Genomic DNA, 26,100 nt, shown 5'->3' with positions numbered 1-26,100 from the left:
TTTTATTGTCAAGCTGAAATATTACAGAAGTATCTATCGTTTTGGTAAGTCATATATTTTAATCCATTCTGTTATTGTTTGCCTTTAAATATAACAGACCTATCCTATTCATGCTGTATTCAGTAGACCTTACTCTCACGTAAATGTATATGAATCTTGCTTCCCAAATATTACTAGCGGAAAAAAGGAAATATGATATTATTGGTCTTGGTATTGACTATCCCTATATTTCTTAACTTAATCTCATTTCAGAAATTTTATTTCTGAAATTACAAATCTTGCAGGCCATCTTTTTTCTGACCTAGCCATCTCTAAATTTTAATTAGAAGGTTGTATTTTTTTCCCCAAGGTAGTTTGACAAATATATAGAGTCATTTCTTGACACCAGTGAAATTATTCAGTGCTGTTTTTTGATTTTTTTAAATAAGAGACTATTGTAAGGAAGAGGTTTTTAATTATTATTTTAGAGTGCAGACTCATTTACATAAGCTCTTTGATGTGAAATTCTTTGCTGTACTTCAGAGAACTGTTGCTTCTTCCCTGGAGCAAGTTGTCTTTCTGTAGTTCCCTCCCAGTCTTTCTAAAGCTTGCTTATATTTTTAACTCAGCTAATTAGGGAATATTAACATGTGATACTGCTTTACTATTGTGGTTTTTAAAATATAGCTAGATTTTATTTCATTACTTACCTAGCTTAAGCCTTGGCTTTGAAAAATGCACCAAAGAAAATAATACTCAAATTTCTATTAAAAGTCATGCACATTATTCACATCTAATATCCCGTGGAGGAATTATTTAGCTCATTTTTAAGAATTATATCTAAGCCTTTTGCATTGTTATTTATCCTAACCCTTGAAAAATCCATTCATCCAGAATCATGGATGCATCTGTAGATACTTTTGTTCTTTTGTTTATTGTCTTATTTTAGAATTCTTATAAGATCTGCAAGAATTTATATTTCAAATTAATTTTTTTTCAAATATTAAAGTACGTTTGTATTTTTTGTATTAAGGTCAAGATTCAGGTAAGAATACAGCTAAGCACGAGGGTAGATGGTGCAAGAGTGCCATCTCTGCTTGTCCCTCCAACCCAACTTCACATTATAGGCCTCATAACTAGCCACCCTGCTGAATATAGCATCTAGTAAATTCCAGGTCTCCCAGATAATTGTTAGTGTCCTTTCTTGTTGGCCATGGAGTTGCAGTTTGTATAACACTGAAAACCCAGGAGAGCAGATCTTGGATATGGACATCTCTTCATCCTTCCAAGCCAGTAATCCATGCCAGGTCTGATCTTTCCTGCAGGACTAAGCCATGACTAAGGATAGATTTATTAGAGACTTAGCATTTAACAGCAGGGCGAGGCCAAGGCTAAGGCTGTTAGCAATTTGTCAATCTGGGCCCAAAAATGAAGTAAAAGTGCTAAGAGAAAGGAATGGCTTTAAATTTCCAATTACCCCTTCTCCTGTAATAGCATAGAGCCTCCCATATATTTCCCTTTGCCTATCTCTACTATAATTTTACCATCCTCCTTCATCCCCCCTTAAGATTATCTCTCCTCCACATAGGCATCCTCCTCCTAGGAGTCAGAATGCCAGTACTAATAGCAACCTTCTACCACATGAACCCTTCAATAAACATACAACTGATTTATTGGGCCTGCAAACAAACCATTTAGTAGTTTCCCCCCCCCCAAGGAATGCCCATTTTTATTCTTTATCTCTCTTTTGATTTAGATTTAGGGATCCATTAATATTTTGTTTTCCTTTATCCCTTCCCTTGGCAGCCTTCAGACCCGATAGTTAGGGCATACAGGCCTTATGATAAATGAACACATGCTCTTGTAGTGAAGATTCTCATACCAAACATAACCTGCTTGTGCCAAGGTTTTTTTTATATATAAACTATTCTTTCTAATCTCATTCTAGCCTTTAAATGTCAGTTAAGTTTAGGCTTCTAATTCTGTTTATATTGAATCAGATATGATTGGATGAAAGGTCTGATCTTTCCTTTATTATGAAAACCTGGATCAGGCCCAGTGTGTCTATGTCCCCTCTTGGAGATGTTCCTTGCCAGGATTTGCACATAGTACTATGAGTCCAGGACTGAGGCAGGGGTATAATCATTGTCATCTGATAAATCCTATGGTCTTCTGTTCTGGAGATAATTGTGAAGTTGTTTGTAGAGATTAGAGGACATTAGTGCTTGTGTATCAACCTTCCTCCTGTATAGTAACCTCTCTACCTAGGCTGCCCATGGCCACAGCTGGGCTGGCAATAAAGTTCCCCAAGCTTGAAGTTCTGAGGGGATTTAATCTGCTCCTCTGGATGTGGGTTAAGAGGTAGCTCAGAAGTTCAAAGCCACCATGGTTTGGAACCAGAGATCTTTGGTCTGATTCATGGGGGGAATCACATGTTTGACTTAGTTTTTATTTCAGGGTAATCAAATTCAGAACTGATTATAGCCCTGAAGTGGTGTTGATCACATATGTTGACTATCTCTGGGAAGGTCCAGAACACATTACACTGTTTTAATTCCATGTGGACCAGTTATTTTGTTTAGTTATTTCTGAACATAAAAGATTGAAATGGAAAAATACCCTAGAATTCAGCCTACTTTCATTTGTAAAGGCATAGAAGCTCAAGTAATAGATGTATAATTCTTGTCTGAATAATATATGCTAAATTTTAAAAAGTAACCAGGTGAACAACAACTACTATTCCTTCTTTCTTTTCACTATAGTATGCAACATGAAACCCCAGCTCTTTAGCTTGTGTCAGATTGGATGGGGTCTAGCCACCCTGTTTTTTAGCCACCACCTTTCCTTTTACCATTGACCATTCCAAGCATAACTGCCTGTTTTCCAATGAGTTTGATCGCAGGACATGGCTGAAATAAGTAAGGTGGAATGTTGTGATTTTGCCTTCCAGTGATATGTCTGTTTTTTAATACACTCTAGTAATTGCTTGTTTGTTAGTTACCACCTTTAAAGCGCTCCATGGCATAGGACCTGGATATCTACGAGACCGCCTTCTGCCACAGATTCCCTCCCACAGACCGGTACGCTCCCACAGAGCGGGCCTCCTCAGGGTGCCGTCGGCCAGGCAGTGTCGGCTGGCGACCCCCAGGGGGAGGGCCTTCTCTGTGGGTGCCCCCACCCTCTGGAACGANGCTTTTTCAACAAGCGGGACTGACCTAGGGTGAATTTTAAATAGGGAAAAATTTTTTAAAGATTTTAATAATGACACAGCCATAAATATATTTGGTTTTTAATTGGTTTTATAGGGGAAATGTTTTTTGTGTTGTTTTTTAATATGCTGTGAGCCGCCCTGAGTCCCGTGGGGAGAAGGGCGGCATAGAAGTTGGAAAATAATAATAATAATAATAATAATAATAGTTTGTCATCTTTGCTGTCCAGCAGCCTTCTCCAATACCATAGCTTAAAAGTTGATTTTCTTCCTAACTAGTTTTTGCATGGTCCAACTTTCACAACTGTAGGTAGCTGTGTGAAACATGATAGTGTCGTCTAATCTGCATTTAGTTGCCAGGATTATGTTCTTGCTTTTTCATACTCTATTCATGCTCATCTTTACTGTGTGATCCTGTGTGATTCAAAGTTTTGTTTCTGAACTGCATTCACTGCTTTGATCAACCTGCAATCCTAGGAAAGTGAATTCTTGCACACATTTGATCACATCACCATCAATTGTTATTTTGAAATTTGCATTCCTCGCTGTGGTCATGAGCTTAGTGTTTTTGATGTTCAGGAAGAAACACAGTTTCTTTCTTCTATAATCCTTTTGATCAGATGTTTCAGGCCTTCTTTGGTTTCTGAGAGGAAAGTTTTGTCATCAGCATATTGAAGATTGTGGGTGTTTCTTCTTCCACTCTTTACTCTAATTTTTGAGTCTTCAAGTTCCATCTTCTTCATGATCACCTCAACATACGGTTGAATAACAAATGTGGGGAAAAAACTCCACTGAGTTCATTTGAAAGATACTTGCACTTTTTCTCTGGAGTTCTTGTATGGTATGTGTTCAGCTGCTGTTTCAGCGATGGTCAATTAAATTTTTTGCCACGATTCTTTGGCTATCTTTTCAGGAATGTCCAGCAGTTCAAACCTATTTTTTTTAACAAAATGTATTGGTTTTTTTAATTTCTTAAAACAAAGTATTCAGGACACACCGTGGTGCTGAGGTAATCAAACATCCTAGAACAAAACATACATACATAAAATAATCAATACATCAAATATTCCCTCTCTTTTTCCCTCAAATAGCATAGTGTATTTAGAATATCCAATTCTAGCTTAAATTTATTCAACCTGAACCTGTTTTAAAGCTTTATAAATTTACAATACCGTAATCAAATTAACTTAAAATAAAGACATTTTCAATTCAGATATCCCTTCCAAGTATGTTCTACTTTCTTAATTTTATCAAAATCTTATTTATTTCTTCTTCCACTAATCTACCCTATTTAAAGTAAAATATTAATCTAATCTATACCTATCTAATCCATCAATTAATCAGTCTCTTTAAGCTGACAAGATAATATCAGACCTTAAATCATTTCAATCCATTAAACAGTTCAAATCTCATCCAGTTAATTATCATAACTGATAACATCCATATCATTAAACAATCACATCATCTTATTAAATTTCAATTAATTAATAATTCAATTCAAATCTAAAACATCTCTTCAATTTTCTTCATTCCATTACATAATAATTTTCATACAAATGAACCTAACATTCTAAAAAAAACATTCTTAATATTCTAGATTACCTTTAATCCATTATATAAAAAATATCTCATTTTTAAACAAAAATATTAATGTATCCTAGCCATATCTAAATGTGTATATCTATCTATTCTATACATGTCTAATCCATCAATTAATCAATCTCTTTAAGCTGACAGAATAGTATCAGACCTTAAATCATTTCAATCCATTGAGCAGAATTCAAATTTCATCCATTTAGTTATCATAGCTAAACATCCATGTTATAAAACACACAAGTCATCTTATTTAATTAACATTCAATTAATTATTAATTCAATCCAAATCTAAAACATCTCTTTACTTCAAACTCATAATCTTAATCTTTACATCAGTCCATAGTTCTAGGTTGCCTTTAATCCAATATATGAAATTTTAAATTTCATTTTTCAATCTTATTCTAGCTTTCCTCTTATGCCAGGCAGGTTTCCATAGCAAAGCTTCCCTTCCAAGTTCAAACCTATTTTTCATCTCAGTTGCATGCATGGCAGAGATTTGGGTGATGCCAAACTTGTTTGATGATGTTTTCTTTTTGATATTGCATAATTTGACTCTGATCTTAGCCACCAACAATTCATGATCTAAACTGCAATTGGCACCTGAATATATCTTGACAGCAAGGACTAAATTGGACCATCAATGGTTGCATAAGACATAGCAGATCTAATTATGGTGCAGTTGATTTGGTGAGGTCCAAATGTACAGCATAAGCGACACTTGTGCTATTTGAACCAAATATCCATGATGTGAAGTTGAAGGCTGCCAACTTTTGCACTGAAATCATCCACTATGCAAACTGGATCCTTTTGGTACACTTGCTTCAGAGCTTTTCAATGCTGGCATAGAAACTCTTTATTTCAGGTTCCATGGCATCAGACATAGACTTGGACTGCTATGATTTTGAGGTCCTTTGCACAGATTCAGATGGTAATAATGCGACCATTAACCGTTGAAAAGCTTTTGACTGCTTGAGTAAGTTTCTTGCTTGTGATAAATGCCACACCATTTGTCTTCCTGGCATCATGTCCTGAGAAATAGATAGTGAATTTCTCAAACTGGAAGTAGCCATTATGTGTCCAGTGTAGTGTACTGGGAGATGTCATGGCTTCTGTAAAAAAAAAAAAAAAAAAAGACCCAGCAACTAGAGGTAATGACAAGGGGTACCTTTGCCAAGCTTTGGTGATAAGTCGGTTATTGCTTTTCTTAGAGCAGGAGACCTTGGCAACAGACAAACAAACAAACAAACAAACAAACAATCAAACAACCTTTATTTCTTTAAAGCAGGATTATTGCACTTATTGAAAACTACTTGAAAATTTAAACTGATACAAAATACAGCAGCCCATATGCTGGCAGGTGAGAATTAATTCAAATGTTTTTCACCTATACTACAGACACTGCCTTGGTTACCAGGTTGTTTCCAGATACAAATTAAAGATGGTGGTTTTTACCTATAAAGCCTACATCTAGGCTACTTTTGGGACTTCAGAGGAGGTCCTCCGTAAACGAGAGTGACAACCTCGTTATGTACCTGTCTATGAAACCCAAAAGGGGGGAATTGTCTAGTTCCCATTTACCTGAGTCTTTCCGAAGGAATTATTAATGGTACAGGAATTCTTTATACAAAAGGAGACTTTAGAGAAATCGGAGGTGTAAGGAAGTAAGGTCTTTTGTTGATAGTGAAAAACAGAACATTGAAGATTGGCTCTAACATTACATTCCTTTCCATTCTCTTATGTACCTTGTATATTTTAGTGGTAGTAGTGTTAATCATGATGAGTCGGTTGGAGTAGGGTAGTTTCTATATCAAATTAATTCAATTCAGTTAAAATATTTGTGGTAATATGAATTTTAGTTGGACATTAGCCAATTAAAGTTCCTAGAGATTGCCAGGATATAAAAGTTAAATAAATAAATTTAATTTTCTCCTAGAATTTTTATTCCTCTCTTAAAGCAAGCAAGCAAGCAAAGAAAAAAGCACAGATATAAACTTTTTTTGCATTGCTCCCAAATTTTCAAAAATTTTAACTTTAGTTGTTGACTTTTCCAGCATTTAATAAATGGATGAGCTCGACTTCTAATATTGTAATATTAGCGGTTGAGTGTGTGTATGTTTGCTTTGGCAATGAATAAAAAAAAGTCTAGTAAAACCCAGTGGGATAAAATTAGTAGTCATTATGCTGCCCTTTGTACCACCGTATATGAGTCACACTGAAATCTTTGTGATCCTTACAGTTTGATGTTGATAAATAAAGGCAGGTTGAAATTTGCACTTGTTACAAAAATCATTGCCATTGATTTGCTCTCTGAAGCTTAGAGAGGTGGGTTCTTTTTAAACTTCCTAGAGCATTTTCAAAAAGTGCATGAGTAGCTTGCATGCCGTGCATTCTGCAATAGCTGCCAGTGTAGGGTGAACTAAGGATAGAACCATAAAGACCAAGATGTTTATGCCTATGGAGACTTCAGATCTATATTTTAGAAACAGCTGCTCTCGCAAACTATGAACCATTATGTTTTTGCCAAAACCAAACCCATTTGTCATTTCCGTTCTCCTCGTGGCTACTCATCAAGGTATTTAGGAATGAAAACTTTCTCTTAAATAGCAGCCAGCTGCAGAGCTCATTCACTCAGGGAAACCACAACTCAGTGTTTATGGTGTCAGAACTGATCACTGTACAAGTGTTTGTAGTGTCACAAGCATGGCCCAGAGCTCAGCTGAGTGAGTCAGACAAGAGGAAAGGAATGCTTCAAAAGTTCCTTTTACAAGACAACAAGTATCTTGTTAATCATCACTTCTGATCCGACTGGATCTTTTTAAGGAAGTATAACAAGCTTTTACCAGCAATAGTATGTAGGGTTTTTTTAAGGAACAAATACCATAGAACTGCAAATGAATTGCATCTGTTGTGTTATTTGAGAGGAGAGATAATTAGTACAGTTTTGAGACTTTATTTTTAGCCTTTTATCTATTCCACCAAACTATTATCACCAAAGCTTTGGCTGAATATGATGCAGCCTACAATATAGATATAATCCATATCAAATGCCGGCATATAATCCTGTTATATACCTGTAGCAGATTTTCATCTGATAGAATAAAAATGTAGAAATCTTGCCACAACTTTTAACAGCCTCAAAAGTCTTGTTTATTAGCCTTGTTGGAATTAGTATACATTTTTAGCAAGCACGTAGTGTCTGAATCATACTTTTATTGAATAAGTGGAAAATCTTTAAAATTCAAGGTTTTTTTAAAATAAATAAATAAGTGAAATTGGATTATTTGAAAACAAAAATGCCCCCCCAAATTTAAAAGAATAATTTTATAATGATAATAATAATAGCGTTGCCATATTGTTTTAATTTTGCTGTAGGTGGGGAGGTTATTTAAGATAGATCTTATAGCTAATCTTTATTTCTTTTTTAAAGAAATGTTCTTATTTCTATCCTTTTATTCAAGAAAATATATAGGATTCTGATTTCCGGGCAGGAGCATCCCTCTTATTTTTCAATCTGTAAAGTACATTTACATGTTGGAGAAAAGATGGATTTAAATGTCTACACTTTCAAGTTTTCACTATTTATTTTACATTTGACTATTGATTGGATGAAGGAACTTCAGAATTCAGATATTTGGATTCAGCTTGAAAATTATTATCTGACCCCACTAAAATCCTGACAAGTGTTAAATTGCTTGTTCATCTGTGGATTACCTGCAGTTAATGGTTCAAATTTATTGGTTCTTTAAGAAAAAATATTTATTATGAGAAAATTCCAATTTAAAAATAGCTCATAACTTCATGTTTATAACTTTTATAAAGATAAAGTAAGTCTTTTGCAACACAATTACTTTAAATAAAATTACTTCTAGGGTAATTGTGCTAACATTTTTGGTAGAACCTAAACAGGTCTACTTTACCTTTAGCAGTTCTTGACAATTTATTGAACTTAGCATATTGTTTTTTCTGTTGGAAACTGATGCTATTGTGGCCTTTCACAGTTATTAGAAACTTTGAATGAGATAGTTGAGATGCCTAAGCTTAGAAGGAAGATTTAGAAACGAACATTAACAATCGATGCAAACTTTGGAATAATGAATTTGAATGTTGTATTTTGTGAAACCCAGGAGGATCATATTAAAGAATATAAAATGGAAGTCTTTGTATTTTAATATCTGAAATAAATAAATATATAAAATGAGATTAATACAACACAAAGCTCAATTTCATATGTGTTAATTCCAAGAGAATCTTTATAAAGGGCATCATGCAATTGTTTTGTTGTTGGATATGAGTTTGGAAATTGAAATATAAACTCACATGGTCTGGACATGTACTAATATTGCCACATGTGGGGCTAAATTCCAGTGGGTTATTAATATGTCTTTGGATCAATCTTGTTGATTGAGGATGTTCTGCTTGGCTACCTTCCCAGCACTTGGAATTTATTTAGGCTTCAAGCACTGTAGATTTTATATGTACCAGGCTGACCAAAATAATTAATCTTAGAAGGATGGGTCTTTACTTGACATGCAGCAATGAATTTCTGATATTTATAGTTTGTTTTGCATTTCAACTGATTAGTTTTTGATAAAGAGGGAAGAGGACATTTGAGCAATCTGATCTGACACCGAGGGGAAATTTTGTTTTTTTATGTTACATTATAATGTTCTAATTTTGAGGAGATAAAGTAATTAATTCTCTTACTTAAAATATGTTTAAGAAAAATTAATATTCATCTCATACTATGCAGTTCATTATTTACATTTAAGTTAATTTACTTAATTTTAAAAGAGAAAAAAACATGAATCACAGAGCCTAATGTAAAAAAAATGAATGTTAAAATAGTCCTCCTTTCAGATTTCATGACAATTAAATATTTGTACAAATAAGATAAAGTAAGTTCAAAGCACTGCATAACTGACAAAAATTCTATATACTTCCATCCTTACAACAATAATTATGACCTTTTCCAGGCATAAGTGTAAACAATATTCATTTCTTTTGTCCTTTTGTTAGATCTTTTGAAACAAAATTAATTTGTGAGGCAATTCCTAGTGAAGTCTTGCCTGATAATTTGGCTCCACCAGTGCTAGTATTGGCTCCACCAGTGCTAGTATTGGGGCAAGGCAGTCCAGGTCATATTAAACAGTTCTATATTATAAACCTGAAAGACAAAAGTTATTGAATTCAAAATATGCTTTACATAACCATAGCCAAACTAACATTCATTTCAGCTGCTAATTCAAAATGTACAACTGCTGGGAGCTAGTGAAAGAGGACAAGGAACTTTGTCAATATGATCTCATAGAAAATAGTAGTCACAATGTTGACAGTGTTCTTATGATCGATGGTGTTAAAAAGAAATGTTAAATGTAGAACGAATTTTATCTGACAAAGTAGAGATGGTATTGAAAGCGGATTTACAACTGACAGCCCAAGAAGCTGCAGTGGTCCAGAATGCAGTAGCATGTGCAGGTTTTGGGTGCCCCATGGTTCACTTGAGTTACAGTGCAGCTGTATATGCTACACTGTCTCCCAGTTGCTTTCTGGGTGCAATAATTAGCTTTAATTATTCTATCCTTGTTTTAATTGCCTCTTTTTTATTGACGTTATAATATTTTTATATGGTTTTTATGTTTTTCATTGAATACTGCCCAGAATCACTCAGTGAGATGGGTGGTCTCTACATTTAATATATTAATCAACTAATTAAATTCAAGGTCCTGGGTTATAACCTTGAAAGCTTTACATGGCACAGGGACAGTTTATTTGCAAGACCATGAGAGTATCTGCCGGTTAGATAGAGTGGGCAAGTTCCAGATCTCCTCCCTTAGATGCCACCTTATGGGCAAGACTTCTCAGTGGCCACTGCAGCCCTTTGAAACAACTTTCTACCTGAGATTCAATGGATGTCTATCCCTTAACCCTACAGAAGGTGGTGAAGACCTGGCTCTTCCCTCAAGCATTGAGCTAGGATGGAAGTTGAGCTGAGAAACTGTTTGGTCTTGCAACTGGAGAGAAGGCTATTTTTGTTTTATCTTGGTTTTAGATCAGTTTGGTGTAGTGGTTAAGGCAACAGGTAAGAAAACAAGAGGAGAAAGGAGTATTAGATATGTTCAGTGCCTTGAGTAATTTACAAAAGTAATAAAGGTTGGACATTAAATAAACGAACAAATATGATTTATGCTACCTAGAATCATTATGAAATAGGCAGCCATATAATTCTGTTAATAAAATAAACTAACAATCTGAATTGAGCTAATCCACATTGACAATGTTAATTAGCTAACTCATGCCCGAATGTATGTGTTGTTAACTGTGTTTTATGAATGGTCACTATAATTATTATATATTAAATTTTAATGCAAGTATCACAGACTGCGTTTCTTAGTTTTCATTCCTTCTGAAGTCATTGTTAATTGTATGCTATCAACTGAAGCTAACATTCCATGTATCTGATGAAGTAGTATTTACTATATCAAAAATTGATGCCATAGTAAGCATATCATTTTTATTGTGCCATAGTGCTTTTTGTTATGTTTTGCTGCAACCAGCTGTGGTGATGACCTCTTCAAGAAATATAGTGTATAAAATGCTTATATGGTCATAGAATATGGGTGGCCCATTTTTTTTTCTTATGTCAAATGTGGAAAAGACATTGACACCCTTCTGCAGTTTTTAATCACCAGCAGTTATAGGTAATGCTCAACTTACAGCCGTTTGTTTAGTGACTGTTCAAAGTTACAACACTGAAAAAAGTGTTGTTTATTACCATTTTTCACACTTACAACCGTTGCATCATCCCCATGGTCATGTGAACAAAATTTGGACACTTGGCAACTGGCATGTATTATGATGGCTGCAGTGTCCCAGAATCATGTAATCAACTTTTGTGACTTTCTAACAAGGAAAATTAATGGGGAAGCAAGATTCACTTAACCGGGCTACTAATTTAATAATTGCAGTGATTCATTTAACAACTGTGGCAAGAAAGGTTGTAAAGTGGGACAAAGCTCATGTAACAACTGCCCTGCCTAGCAATGGAAATTTTGGACTCAATTGTGGTCGTAAGTCAAGGACTCCCTTTAATATGCTGTACCCACATTTTGACATTTTTATATCAATGTAATTCCCTGTTGATACTTGCTAAATATTTCTGTATTAAGCTAAAAGACCTAATTTCAATTTACAGCTACAGAATTTAATTTGAAAATGGAACCATTGGTTCAGCTACAAAGTCAATAGCTTGACTGACTAGTTTTGCCTTACACTTTCTTAATAAATGGGTGTTGTCCAAAGTTGCTTGTTTCCTCTTAACAAAGAAAAATATTGTACAAGGGTGTAGTAATTGTGCATGCACATATTTCCCTGCTCAATAAAAGAACAGGGAAACATGTGCCTCAGAGTTATTGTCCCATTTTCAATGTGCCAAATTACCCGTACGTTTTTTTAGAATATAGTATTTTGTGCCTTGTGTCCAGAAACATGAGAACAGAGCACATTCATTGGTTCATAATTAAGTACGAGAGTTATCCTTTGAAAAGTTGGGATAGATTCTTAACTGTTTTAAGTCAACAGAGAAATCTAGGTAAATATTTCTTTGAAAGTTGGGGGGTTGAGTTAGTTTTAGAAATCCTGCTCTTGCAACTGCACGTGGTATCAAATCAACAAATAAGCCCTATTTCCAGATTGTTTACTTCTTACCTTTGAGGTACAAAAGAGAAGCTAAAAAGGGAGAAGAAGAGAGCTGTGGGTCAAAATAAGCTGAAATGATTCTATAGTGTAGTGGAATTTGAGTTAATGGAAGCCAATTTTTAGTCAAAAAGGTACATGGGAATATTTAAAAGGAACTAGCAGGCATCAGTTGGCATACAATATCATAGAGTATCTGTCACATTATATCCTCCCAGCCCCCAGTAGAGCTGGTGACTTTTTCCCCTTCCCTTCCCTTTTTTCTTCTTACTGAGATGAGGTCATTCAGATAAACTCACTCTCCCTCTTCCCCCCCAAACTTAAAAAAAAAAATCCACAGAGGCCTTTATGTTTTTTTAATAATTGGCAGCAGCAGTGCTATTCTCCTCCCTTTCCCCCCTCCCTCTCTTTCAAGTGATGAATAGCTGGCCCTAGATCAAAGGCAAGCCCTAGGGTTTTTTTGGCTGCCACAAAAGGGCGTTGGAATTGGCAAAGCTCCCAGCTGCTTAGTGATAGGCATGCAGACGAAGTGCCAGGCAACAGAGGTCAGTGGCAAAATGTCTGTACACGTTCTTCATCTGAGATAATCTGGTTTCCCTTTTTGTTTGTGTCTTTCAGGCCAACAGCAAGTTGAAGCAGATTGAAAAGGAATACAGTCAGAAGCTCGCCAAATCTTCACAGGTAGGAAACAAAAAATGAAGCATACACAAGGATATTTCTTTAGGAAAGTTTTCTCTCTTTTTTTGTCTTTTCAGTTAAAGATGAAAACAGAAAAACCACATTGATATCTATACTTATATTACCAGGATTTATTCTAACACCTGTTTCCTTTCCATAAAGTTAAATTCTGCTGTTGGCAGATGTTACTTTGCTTTTTACGGTTTATTCTCACATGTTACCCACCCACCTCCCCCTCAATATCAGCAAATTTAAATAATGAATTTGCCAACCTGTGGCATTAAAATGAAATTCTACAAATACACAGTCTGGTTTGTACAATAGTGTTAATTTGGTTATAAGGAGAAGCTAACATCTCACACAAATACCAAAATTGGGTCATTGGATCCAGCCAGCTAATCCTAAGAGGTTATCTCTGTGTACAATATCCATGGCTGTTTTAGTTTTCATCTTCACTCTAGGAAAAAAAAGAAGTTGGCAGGTTACACACAATCTCCTGACTTTGCAGTGCTGTCAACCCAGTCATGCCATTGTAGATGGAAGTGGAAAGAGAAATAAGAGAACCTAGTGTACTTTATCATGGCTGGGACTGAGGCCTAAAAAAAAAGATGGTCAGTTCCTACATGCTCAGGACATCCTGGATTATATGCTACTTGAACATGGAGATATTTGCCGTATTTAGGTGGGGTGAAAGATGATTACAAATTATTGTGAGTACATTATCCCATAAGGCACTAGTATTTGGGCATGATATTGCCTTTTAATTTTTTCTCCCTGTGCAGATACAGTCTTTATGATAACATCCTTGAATATAGAAACACTGATAGCACTTGGGTGTGTGTGTGTAATTTTAAATAAATTGCTCCTGTCTAGCTCTACCTTTTCAGATAAAGTTCTTTCAAGAGCAGTTGTGCCCACATCAGTCCACCAGTAAAAACGACTATGTTGAACTGTTCAGAGGTATCCCAGTGGTCAACATGTTCCTTCTCTTGCTTACTTTGGTAATTCTATAAAGAATTCAATAATTCTATATTGGCTTCTATCAAAATTGGAAAGGGCATTTGCTCCATTTTCCCCTTCTTGCTTGGAGAGGAAGGGTCAGATTTCTATAATATAGTTCAACTGATTATTACGCTGTTATTAGTATAGGTTAAGCATGACCAAATTACATTTACATTTACTCTTTTAATTATGAAGAAGAAGAATTGTTCATCAGTACAGCCTGGTGAAACTCCACTTTGCATCATTAGGAAAGTAGTAGAAAGCCATAAATGTGGTATCAGTGGAAAGATAACATGGAATGGAAAGGAAGACTAAATAATTATTTTAAGGCTTGCAACTGACTCCTCCCTGAGCATCAGATCTGCTGGAACTTGATTACTTTTATTGCGCAAGCAGAATGAAAATAGTTGCTTGAAATATATCTCCTGCATTATGCAGTCTGGCCTAGATGTTACAGCACCATAGTCCCACTTGGAAAAGCTAAACAGGGTCAAATTTGGTTAAAAGGTATGGGTGTAAGGCTTCCAGGAAATCTCAGTGTGTAGGCTAGGCTGGGAAAAAAGATAGGCCATGGCAAACCAGTTCCATATAGTTGCCAAGAAATCCATTTGGACATATCCATGAAATCCTCATGGTAAAGTTCACCTGCAAGTAGATATAGCATTTGTATAGACACCCATGGAAATAATTCTTCCCAATTAAAATATAAAAGCCTGAAATGCTGACGCCGCTGAGGGTATGAATATACTCTGGGAAACAAATGAACACACTTCTAATCAGTGTGTACGTGTATTTGCTTGTATTTACAGAAGGCTAATAGGATGAGTCATGTATAAAATGTGTTTTTGCCATTAGAAATTAATTTAAAATTGAACTTCATCTATAATTCTGTTACCTTAATTTCTCTTAATTTTTCAGTGGCCTGGCTACCATTTAAACACAGTTTTGTAATGTAAATAATAGGTTATTTGTAAATTGTGTATGGTCTCTAACTTTCTATTGCCTCCTGGGCCGTTTTCAAAAGAAAATGTACTTCAAGAACTTGTTTGTAAATGTGTTCAAAATAAATAATATTTCTTTTCCCCCTCCCTAAATATTAGTGCCTAATCATTGGTTTGCTTACTGCTTTTAGAAGTTATGTGAGCATCATTTGATGTGAATTGAAGCATAAAACTGGATTGTTTTAAAAGGAATGGATTCAGTCTAGGGTTGGGCAGAGTGTTTCATACATTTATTCTTTCCTGCATGAAACAGCTGATTTTGTAGGTCCCTGTTCAAAACAAAGCTTGGTTTGTAGCAAGTTGTGGACCAAAATGTTCCAGACTGAAGTGATGTGTATGAAGGTAAGAGTAAGGCAAAGCTAAGACTGACGACTATCCTTAGTGATGATGCACGTGGACATCTGCAGCAGCTGCTATTGAGAGGAGATAGAGTGAAGACCCTGGCAAGATTGGGGTTGGCGCAGTATGCCCTCCTGAATCATCACTGGAGCATTAGCAACAACAGCAGCAACTGATTGAGAGAGGGAAAAAAAACTGGAAGAATCAGGACATGAGTGGCAGAGGAAAGATAGGGTGGAAGATGCTAAGAAGATTAGGGTGGGTGACTCAATAGACAGACAATGTGGAATACAAGATGCAACAGATTTGGGGATCTGGCAGTCACTCTGGGATGATCCCTTTGGATTTTGCTGTGTGCAGAATCCAGAACAGCTAAAGCATTCTGAGTTTTGCTTCTGCTGAATTATTTCAGATTAAGCTGTGAAACCTACCCCTGTTGGGGTATTCTCTCCTGGTCTTTCTGATCCCTTCCCTCCCTCCCTTGCCTGCTTCCCTTTAGCCAGTGATGTTCCAGGACAGGCACTGGTTTAAATAATGATTTGGCAGCACTTCTAGAACTCAATAGTTTCAGCTTTGAAACAAAATATATTTTTTATTTTGCACACCCCTATTACTATAGCATTATGTAAGGAACATTTGCTTCCTTTGAATTATTTTTCTGGCTACAAAATCAAATGAAATATTCAAATTAAAAAGCTGCATAATAGTTCATAGATTTTTTTTTGCCTTACTGGAATTCAGTTTAATATTGCAGGGTATTTTTATATGGACAAATGCTTCAGTATCCTTACTGTGTGATCCCCTCTGCATTGTTACAAGCTCAGTCAAATAGTATTCAGAAGAGTTTACACCAAGTTATCGTTTCCCAATCTGGTCTTCTCCAGTTTTGCTGTTGCAACTCCAAAATGCCTTGCCAGCACAGCCAATGGCTGAGTTGCAATCCAAAAACTTTTGGAAAGCACCAAGGCAGGGAAGATTGTTGTAAGTAAGTGTATTAAGTATTCCAGCCTTTAGTAGTAATTAAATGTTATAAAATTTAAAACATGTAAACAAAGACAATTCACTTTTACAGTTGTGTAATTCAACTTTTGTTCATTTTAGTCGCAAGGCGTAGATTTCAATGTTAAATTAATATATAACATAGATCAAAGTCTGTTCTGTGCACTTGCAGAGTCTCTCCATACTATAACCCATAAATATCCTGAAAAAGACAAAGTGGCTGACTTGTAACTAGGATTCTTTAATCTAGGGACATACATATGAATTATGCAATTTCAGAGAAGCATTGTCTAAAGCTGGCACATGTACCCAGTCCTAGCAGCTAGTAATGTGGCCCCACAAAATTGTAAATTTTTATCATTATTGTGTGGTTTTTAGTGATATTTACATACATTAACTATACTATATATTTGATATGGGGCAGAAGACAATTCGTCTTCACTAAGTGCAGCCCAGGCAAGCTAAAAGGTTGGACGTCCATGGTCCAACAGATAGTTATATTGTGTCTTCCCTGCTATATGGGAGTGAAAAATGGTAGGTAGTTGGTGGGTGTGAGTAACAGCACTGACCCTGATTACTCCACACTTCCCCCCCCCATGGTAGAGTCTACGGCAGCGGTTCTCAACCTATGGGTCGCGACCCCATTTGGGGTTGATCGACCATTTCACGGGGGTCGCCAAGCAAGGCTGTCTGCCATTTTTTTCCCCTTTTCCGGCGGGTGCCTTACCTCCCTTGAGCTGGGCCAGCTGGTGGTTGGCCTGCTCCGTCTTTGCCGCTTGCCAGCTACGCCTCGGCCGGCGCAGGGGGCGGAACCACGCATGCGCGGTGCTCCTGCAGGGAAAGTCCTCGACTTATGACCAGTTGGGTAGTCCTCGACTTACGACCGGTTTAGTCCTCGACTTACGACCGGTTTAGTCCTCGACTTATGACCGGTTTAGTCCTCGACTTACGACCGGTTGGGGGGTCGCGGCATTAAAAAGGTTGAGAACCACTGGTCTACAGGATGGGGGGAGAGAGATCTAAGAAGTGGAAAGTGCCAATTTCCTTTTGCAGCAGCTGAGGGTTAAAAATTCACTGACAGATTACAGTTTTACATATCTGGTGATCTGCACTGCTGTAACATGTATATATGTCAGATGGTCAGGGGAATTGATGATTTAATCAGCCATGCCATGCTGTAGCAGCTGAGAAGGGCTGGGTTGCCTGCCTAAGTTCCCCCAAGTCCTCTAGTACTGCCTGTTCTTTTGCCCTACCTTTGTGGAACAGCTGTTAGGCTGTATTTCTGTTGCTGCCACCTATTTTGGGGGAATACTTTGACCTGGCCTCCTCCTCTGATCACAACAGAATGTAAGACAAATAGGGGATCTCACACTCTGAAGACCATTACTTGCCAGGGAATAAATTCTGAAGTTGAAATGAAATAGCAGTGTCACTCTCATAAACCAGCAAAAGTAGCTATTTTCATTTATACGGCTTCAATCTAAAAAGACTTTAAGAGCATTTATGAAAAAGCTTTGCCTGAATTAAACTTCAGGTATATGTGTGTAAGATTAGTAAACAAACAAACCCAGTGCTTTAAGTCCTGCTGAATTCAATAACAGTAAGTATAACCAAAATAATGAAAAAGAAACATGAACTCTATACTGCCACCTCCTGGTCATTGTAATTTTAGGAGTGTGACCAGAGAAAATAATTCCTCCTCTCCTTCTGAGGTGTTGGAACAAAAGCACAATTTATATTTTAAAAAATTAACTATTAAAAATAAAAATGTAAAGATTACTTTTAGCTTTAGGAAGTCACATACAAAGCCAATTACAGATGGAAAAATAAAGAACATAATGCCAATGACAGCAAACAATGTCTTAAAATTAATGTCCCATAAAATGCTATCAGGGCAATTGGGTACAGATCCACACTGGGGGAGATCTGTGGCTCAAAGGGCCTAAGAAGGAACAAAAATACAGGAAGCAAAGTTGGCCTTACAAACTTCAAACACGAAAGTTACCAAGGGCAATTTCCAAGAAACAATCAAGCAGACACACCCACAAAAAATAAAGCACAAATGCCTGACAGTGTATTTCATTTTGCTGTTCCTGTTTCTAGGGAATTCAGTAATTCATCTGAGTAAATCTTGCTCCTTACAGATTTCCAGCTGTTGATCAGAGGCTTTTGAATGATGACATTTCCTCCTTTGACTTGGTATGAGTCCTGATCTAGAGCTTCTCCTTAACCTCCATTCTCCAGGGAAATCAGTTTGGCACATTACCACAGATAATTTACTTTTTTATAAACCTGGAATATTGCCCTTTGTTTTTCTCAGGCTTTGTCTTTTTCCAAGAAACCAACTCTCCCCTGGCTTTCGCCAGTTCTCATTCCAAGCCTTCATTATCTGAGGATGTGTTCATTCCCTTAATGTGTCTTGTATCTAACCACAATCTTGCTCACTGTCCCTTGAGAAAAAGACTCTTTACCAGAAAGGGTGAGGCCCAAAGGATTTTTCTTTTTTAAAAAAAATCTGTTCAGGCAAGCCTCTCCTTTCCCCCTTCCCCTCTTGAGGATTACAAAAAGACTGAACTGTTTTGCTCTCTAGCCAAAAAGGAAGGGCTTTGGATAATCTTCCTATGTCCTATCAAGTATTCTTTACCAGCAATCGAGGGCTGGGGAAAATCTCTTTCTCTGCTTACTTTTGAAATTTCGGTGTATTATCCATCTGGATGAAAATCTGTGAGTGGGAACCTCTTTACTTATCTAAAAAAAAAACCACGTTTGTGTAAATGGGGATTTACCTTTTGACTACATGTGCAAACATAACCTCTGAGAAAGAGTAAATGAATAGAAAGTTTAGCTGCAGGCTCAAGAATCACTGAAAATTTCTTCTATGGTGGTTGTCTTAGCTTCCAGCTGGTTGTGAAGATGCAAGGAGTTTATATGCAAGTTCCTCTGTAGAAGCATTGTGATAAAAAGGAATTATGGCACTGATTTTCATCTGCGCATGGAGGAATGCATCACTTAGGAAGCCTTTGCAACAGCTGGATCTTTTGCAAAACTCAGAGACAGGATTTCACAATAATTAAAGAGGTCAGCAATGAAGTCTGGATGCAGTCTTCATTTGTAGAATATATCTCAGGTGTGGTTGAAATTATTTAAGAAATGATATTGGCTCATTCAGATAGGTGACTAAAAGTTAGCTCAATCCCTCATGCCTAGGTCATCTCTCATTTGGACTACAGCTGGTCCTCAATTTACAACCATTCGTTTAATGGCTGTTCGAAGTTACAATGGCACTGAAAAAAGTGACTTATGGCCATTTTTCACACTTACAACCGTTGCAAGCATCTCCATGGTTACGTGATCAGAATTTGGATACTTGGAAACTGGCATGTGTTTATGACAGCTGCAGTGTCCTGGGGCCATGTGATCACCTTTTGCAAACTTCTGACAAGCAAAGTCAATGGGGAAGTAAGATTCATTTAACCATGTTACTAACTTAACAACTGCAGTGATTCACTTCACAATTATGGCAAGGAAAAATGGTAAAATAGGGCAAAACTCCCTTAACAACTGTCTGGCTTGACAACAGAAATTTTGGGCTCAACGTGGTCGTAAGTCAAGGACTACCTGTATTGCAATGCACTCTGAAGAGTATTCAGAAATTACAATTCATACAGAAAGTCACACAGGCAGGTCTAGATACCTCTAAGTTGGCACATATTAACACCTCTGTTGCATGAGCTGTTTTATCAAGCCCTTCATGACATGGGGCCAGGTTATCTGAGGAACTGTTTTGCTTCAGTGACTGCGGGCAGAAAGGCCTTACTACAGATCCCGTCGGTCAAGGAATTCTAGCTTGTGGGATCCATGAGAAGAGTCATTTCTGTCATGACCCCTGCCTTTGGAACATCTTTCCACTAGAAGTAAGATCTGCTTCCACCCTCTTGGCCTTCTAAAAGGCCCTGAAGACATGACGCTGGTGGATGGCTTGGGCCCCCGATGGGAACACTTTGTGCTAAAGGTGGTTGTGAAGTAATAGAGGAGATCCCACCTCCCTATTGCTTGTGCAATTGGTTCTTAGTTTTATTTAATTCTTCTTAATTTTAATGTTTTTATATTTGCCTTTATTGTACTGCATTGTAAGCTATCCAGATAGTGCTTTGGATAGTGAGAAGGGTGGCATATAAATTTAATAAATACAAATAAATAAAAATTAAATAAGTAAATGAAAGTTTCATGAACCAGGATTCCCATGCAAAGTATAGGGTTATAGATGAATAAGTCAAACTAAGGATATCACCCCACCATGTTTATTGACACATAGACCATTGCAGGATAGTTTATTGCATTGTAGTATTATGAGGCACAAAAACCTGCACAACTCTCAGTAATAACTGTAGTCATGATACATATAACCATCTTGAATAGTATACTTCTCAACCAAGCTTCAGAGTACCTGGCATCAGAGTAACAGAACAGGCAGAAAAAAAAGAGCTTGAGAGAAAATCTTCATTAAAAGGATTAAAGGTTGAGTTAAGGAGGTAAAGATAAAGATGCTCATGCAGGTGAGGATGATTAAGGTACTAGCCTAGAAATCAGAAAACCAAGTTCTAGAGATTCTTAGGCATGAAAACTGACTGGGTGACTTTGGGCCATTTACTCTCAGCCCATCCCACTTTACAGGGTAATTGTTGTGAGGAAAATGGGGGGGGGGGGTAGAAGTATTAGGTATGTTCGTTGCCTTGAGTTATTTATAAAAAATTATAAAGGTGGTATGTTAAGCTATTTAAATTTAGTAGCTGAAGCAGTGGGGTTGTGCAGTGAATCAGAACACACAGTTATACAATGAGGGGAAAAATTATTTGATCCCCTGCTGATTTTGCACATTTGCCCACTGACAAAGAAATGATCAGTCTATAATTTTAATGGTAGGTTTATTTTAACAATGAGAGACAGAATAACAACAACAAAAATCCAGAAAGACGCATTTCAAAAAAGTTATAAATTGATTTGCATTTTAATGACTGAAATAAGTATTTGATCCCCTATCAATCAGCAAGATTTCTGGCTCCCAGGTGTCTTTTATACAGGTAATGAACTGAGATTAGGAGCATTCTCTTAAAGGGAGTGCTCCTAATCTCAGCTTGTTACCTGTATAAAAGACACCTGTTGACAGAAGCAATCAATCAAGCAGATTCCAAACTCTCCACCATGGTCAAGACCATAGAGCTCTCTAAGGATGTCAGGGACAAGATTGTAGACTTAAACAAGGCTGGAATGGGCTACAAGACTATCGCCAAGCAGCTTGGTGAGAAGGTGACAACAGTTGGTGCAATTATTCACAAATGGAAGAAAAACAAAATAACTGTTAATCTCCCTCGTTCTGGGGTTCTCTGTAAGATCTCATCTTGTGGAGTTTCAATGATCATGAAAACAGTGAGGAATCAGCCCAGAATTACACGGGAGGATCTTGTCAATGATCTCAAGGCAGCTGGGACCACAGTCACCAAGAAGACAATTGGTAACATACTACACAGTGAACGATTGAAACCCTGCAGCGCCCGCAAGTTTCCCCTGCTCAAGAAAGCATATGTACAGGCCCATCTGAAGTTTACCAATGAAAGTCTGAATGATTCAGAGGAGAACTGGGTGAAAGTGTTGTGGTCAGAGGAAACCAAAATCGAGCTCTTTGGCATCAAGTCAACTTGCCGTGTTAGGAGGAAGAGGAATGCTGCCTATGACCCCAAGAACACCATCCGCATCTCAAACATGGAGGTGGAAACATTATGCTTTGGGGGTGTTTTTCTGCTAAGGGGACAGGACAACTTTACCGCATCAAAGGGACAATGGATGGGGCCATATACCGTCAAATCTTGGATGAGAACCTCCTTCCCTCAGCCAGTCTCCAGGCCTTAATCCCATAGAAAATCTGTGGAGGGACCTAAAGATTTGAGCTGCCAAATGTCATCCTCGAAATCTTAAATGACTTGGAGAGGATCTGCAAAGAGGAGTGGGACAAAATCCCTCCTGAGATGTGTGCAAACTTGGTGGCCAACTACAAGAAACGCCTGATCTCTGTGATTGCCAACAAGGGTTTTGCCACCAAATACTAAATCATGTTTTGTGAAGGGGTCAAATACTTATTTCACTCATTAAAATGCAAATCAATTTATAACTTTTTTGAAATGCATTTTTCTGGATTTTTTTGTTGTTATTCTGTCTCTCACTGTTAAAATAAACCTACCATTATAATTATAGACTGATCATTTCTTTGTCAGTGGGCAAATGTACAAAATCAGCAGGGGATCAAATATTTTTTCCCCTCACTGTAGTTGATTAATTGGAGAGTGCTGACTCCTGCATGAGGCAATGCATGCTGTGATTGGTTGCTGTGGGTGTAGAGGGGGAGTTTCCCTGTTTCCCCACCTTTTTCTTCTGGGTGCCCTGTATGCTCTGTGATTTACCTGATGATGCTCTTGTTTGCCTGACTGTCTTGATTGCTGTAAATATAGATGTAAAATATATTTACTTATATAAAACTGCAAGTTTGTGTCAGTGTCTCTGACTTCATTTGGACACCTGCACAATTCCTTGACATGATATATAAATATAAAAACAGCAGCAACCAGGAATGTGTCTTTATGAACCAAAATTGTTCTTAAACAACATATCCAGGACACTGATGTTTAAATCAATCTAAGTCTGGTTCCCATCCTCAAAACTTGTGTGATTTTCCTAAAAGTGGTTAAGGTACTAGGCGAGAAAACAGGAAAATATAAGTTCTAGTGCTGCCTTAGGCATGAAAGCCAGCTGAGTGACTTTCGGCCAGTCCTTCTCTCCCAGCCCAACCCACCTTCCAGGATTGTTATTGCGAGAAAAATAGAATAAGGAAAGAATATTGTGTCTGTTTGCTGCCTTGAGTTATGAATAAATAAATAAATGGGTACCTTCCAAGTTCTTACTTATCCTCATAAACATTCTGAATTTTTGATTTTTACTTTAGCTTTTACTTTGGCCAGAATTGATACATTATTCTTTGCTTTTTTGTTACAAAATGCCCCTTCAAGCCAGCATGCATGCCTTGACTCCGTCTGCAAATCGTATGTTCCATTTTTTGCTTCATCAACAACAGTGTTTTTTCAAATTTGGCAAATTTAAGATGTATGAACTTCAGCTCCCAGAATTCCCCAGCTAAGTTGATTTTTCTTATCCTGCTGCTATTTAAGAACGTGAATCTTTTGTGAATGTTGTGCCCATGTAGACTGCATTACGGTTGTTCACTTGGTGGGGAATTATGGGAATTGAAATTTTAAAAACATTTCCAAGTTTAAAAAACACTGATCTACAAGGAATTCCATATGGCTTTTTTCTACCCTATTCTGAAAAAGATTATCTGGTAGCATAGCTTTTATTTGCTGCTGCTTTTATCCAAGGAGGATTCATATGTATCCTTGGGTTTCTCAGTTTTTCCTTATAATTGAAGAACTATACTACTTTTTTTCTTCTATCTGTTTCTATTTATAGATGTGTATATGTGCTCGTATACACTGATTTGGTTTAAATCCCACTAAATCCCACTACAAATGGCAAACTACCCTGTTAATAGTGAAGAGACTTGCATCTTTGCTAGTTCAGAGAATGGCTGTCTTCAGTCTAGTATACACTGAGATATATTATTTGCAAACTGAAACCCTTTTCATCTCAATAAATCTGGTAAAGTCTTTACTGTTAAATAAAGTTTTAATCATTCACAATTGATTATGTAAAGAGTACAGAGTACAATCCTTTATGTTAATCTTTCCAGATTAAACAGAAAGAATATAACCTTACAAGAAAAATCTCAGTTTATCATTTGGGGATGGTGGCAGCAATATTTTAAAGAATATTTATTAATGTAGATTAAGATTACCCACTCCTGACCAAATAAACTAGGGTTTCACTGTTTTCCTCAAGAAAAGAATCTCAGCTATAAAAAGTTCCCAGTAATGGTTTGGGAAGGAAAGAATTCCCACCAAAGATGTAATATGGAGACTGAAATGAATGCTGCTTTAGGGCAGTGCTAAATATACACTATGTAGTTCAGAGCAGGTAGAAGAGATTACTGGGGAAAATTTGCTTGCAAATGGCTAAATGAATGTATTGATAACTAGTCTCTCTCACGCAAAAAAGGCAGACTGGCTATACTGTACAGTAGTATAATGTACGATAATATACATTTTCATTCTTTGGTGGTTAACTCAATATTCTCTTTGCTGCATTTCTCAGTATACGTGCAGAAGCATTTCAGACTGTCAGTTTTCAAACCATTACAGTAAAGTGGAAAATTGGAATCCTATATTTGCTGTTTTTCACATAACAAGTGTGCTTTGTTCTGGTGTGCAGATTATTGAGGAACTTTCATAGTGGAAAATTTTCCCCTAAATGTTTTTGTTAGCAGTTTATGCTGTTCCAAGCTCAATGTTTCTTTTCTCTCTGTAGAATTTTCTGCTCGCTGGCACATAACAGTTGAGTTTGGCAACTCAAATTCTTGTGTCAATGATAAATACATTGCAAAATGTATAACTTCTTTCTGTTGCAATAGTTTTAGCATGCTGTTTTCTTTTTAGATCATAACTGAACTTAAGACAACCATTTCCTCTCTGACAGAGGAAAGCAACCAGCGGCAACTTGCTGGAGAAAGGCGTCTGCAAGATGTTTTACAAAAGTTTGAAGATGAGAAGCAGCAGCTGATTAGAGATAATGACACAGCAATCAAGGTAATCTGGGGCTTTGAGTCAATTATGCTGCCAGCTGTTTGAGTATAATTAAAAGTTTTGAAAATATTGACTGTGGCCTTAAAAATGCATGTTGAAGTTACGCTTTTATAGAAGTCAGCAGTTCTTTTTCTCTAGAAATTTCATATAAAATACGCTTGTTATTTCTGTTGTGTTTTAGATGCATTGTGAATGCTAAACAATACAGCGAATGAAAATTTCTAAGCACATTAGATGATTAATTGAAAAATATCCATCGCTTGCCTTCTTTGTGTGATTTAACAAAATTCATTCACGTTTCCTTAAACACGTGCTTGAATATGTGGTTCATTTACAGTTTGAAATATTCAGCATGTTAAAAGTTACATTTTTGTGCTTCCTTACCAAATTTCATAAACATGAATAGTAAGAGCTAGAATAAATGGGGGATTTCACCCTTGTATCAGAGTTGGACTCTAACTGGGTCTTCTTGAAATATCTGAATCAAGGTTTGGCTGTGTTAATGTAGGAATTTGAGGGTATGTCTAGTTTAATGAAGAGAAGGACGAGGGGGGACATGATAGCAGTATTCCAATATCTCAGGGGCTGCCACAAAGACGAGGGAATCAGGCTATTCTCCAAAGCGCCTGAAGGCAGGACAAGAAGCAATGGATGGAAACTAAGCAAGGAGAGAAGCAACCTAGAACTAAGGAGAAACTTCCTGACAGTCAGAACAATTAACCAGTGGAACAACCTGCCTCCAGAAGCGGTGAATGCTCCAACACTGGAAGTTTTTAAGAAGAGACTGGACAGCCATTTGTCTGAAATGGTATAGGGTTTCCTGCCTGAGCAGGGGGTTGGACTAGATGACCTCCAAGGTCCC

At 36.9% G+C, this 26,100-nt stretch overlaps 1 protein-coding gene across 1 annotated transcript in view; it reads left to right on the top strand.

The window, feature by feature from the left end:
• CEP112 (centrosomal protein 112) overlaps window positions 1-26,100 on the top strand; it is a 223,309-nt gene that overhangs the window by 131,279 nt on the left and 65,930 nt on the right. Inside the window, exons 18-19 of the mRNA XM_015816958.1 lie at window positions 13,094-13,156; window positions 25,092-25,241. Coding sequence (XP_015672444.1) covers window positions 13,094-13,156; window positions 25,092-25,241 — 213 coding nt within the window. The remainder of the gene's footprint in view (window positions 1-13,093; window positions 13,157-25,091; window positions 25,242-26,100) is intronic.

The sequence above is a fragment of the Protobothrops mucrosquamatus genome, unplaced genomic scaffold, assembly GCF_001527695.2.
Source record: "Protobothrops mucrosquamatus isolate PMUCROS unplaced genomic scaffold, P.Mucros_1.0 scaffold_123, whole genome shotgun sequence".
Classification (NCBI taxonomy): Eukaryota; Metazoa; Chordata; class Lepidosauria; order Squamata; family Viperidae; genus Protobothrops; species Protobothrops mucrosquamatus.
This window is presented reverse-complemented; position numbering and strand designations above follow the sequence as displayed.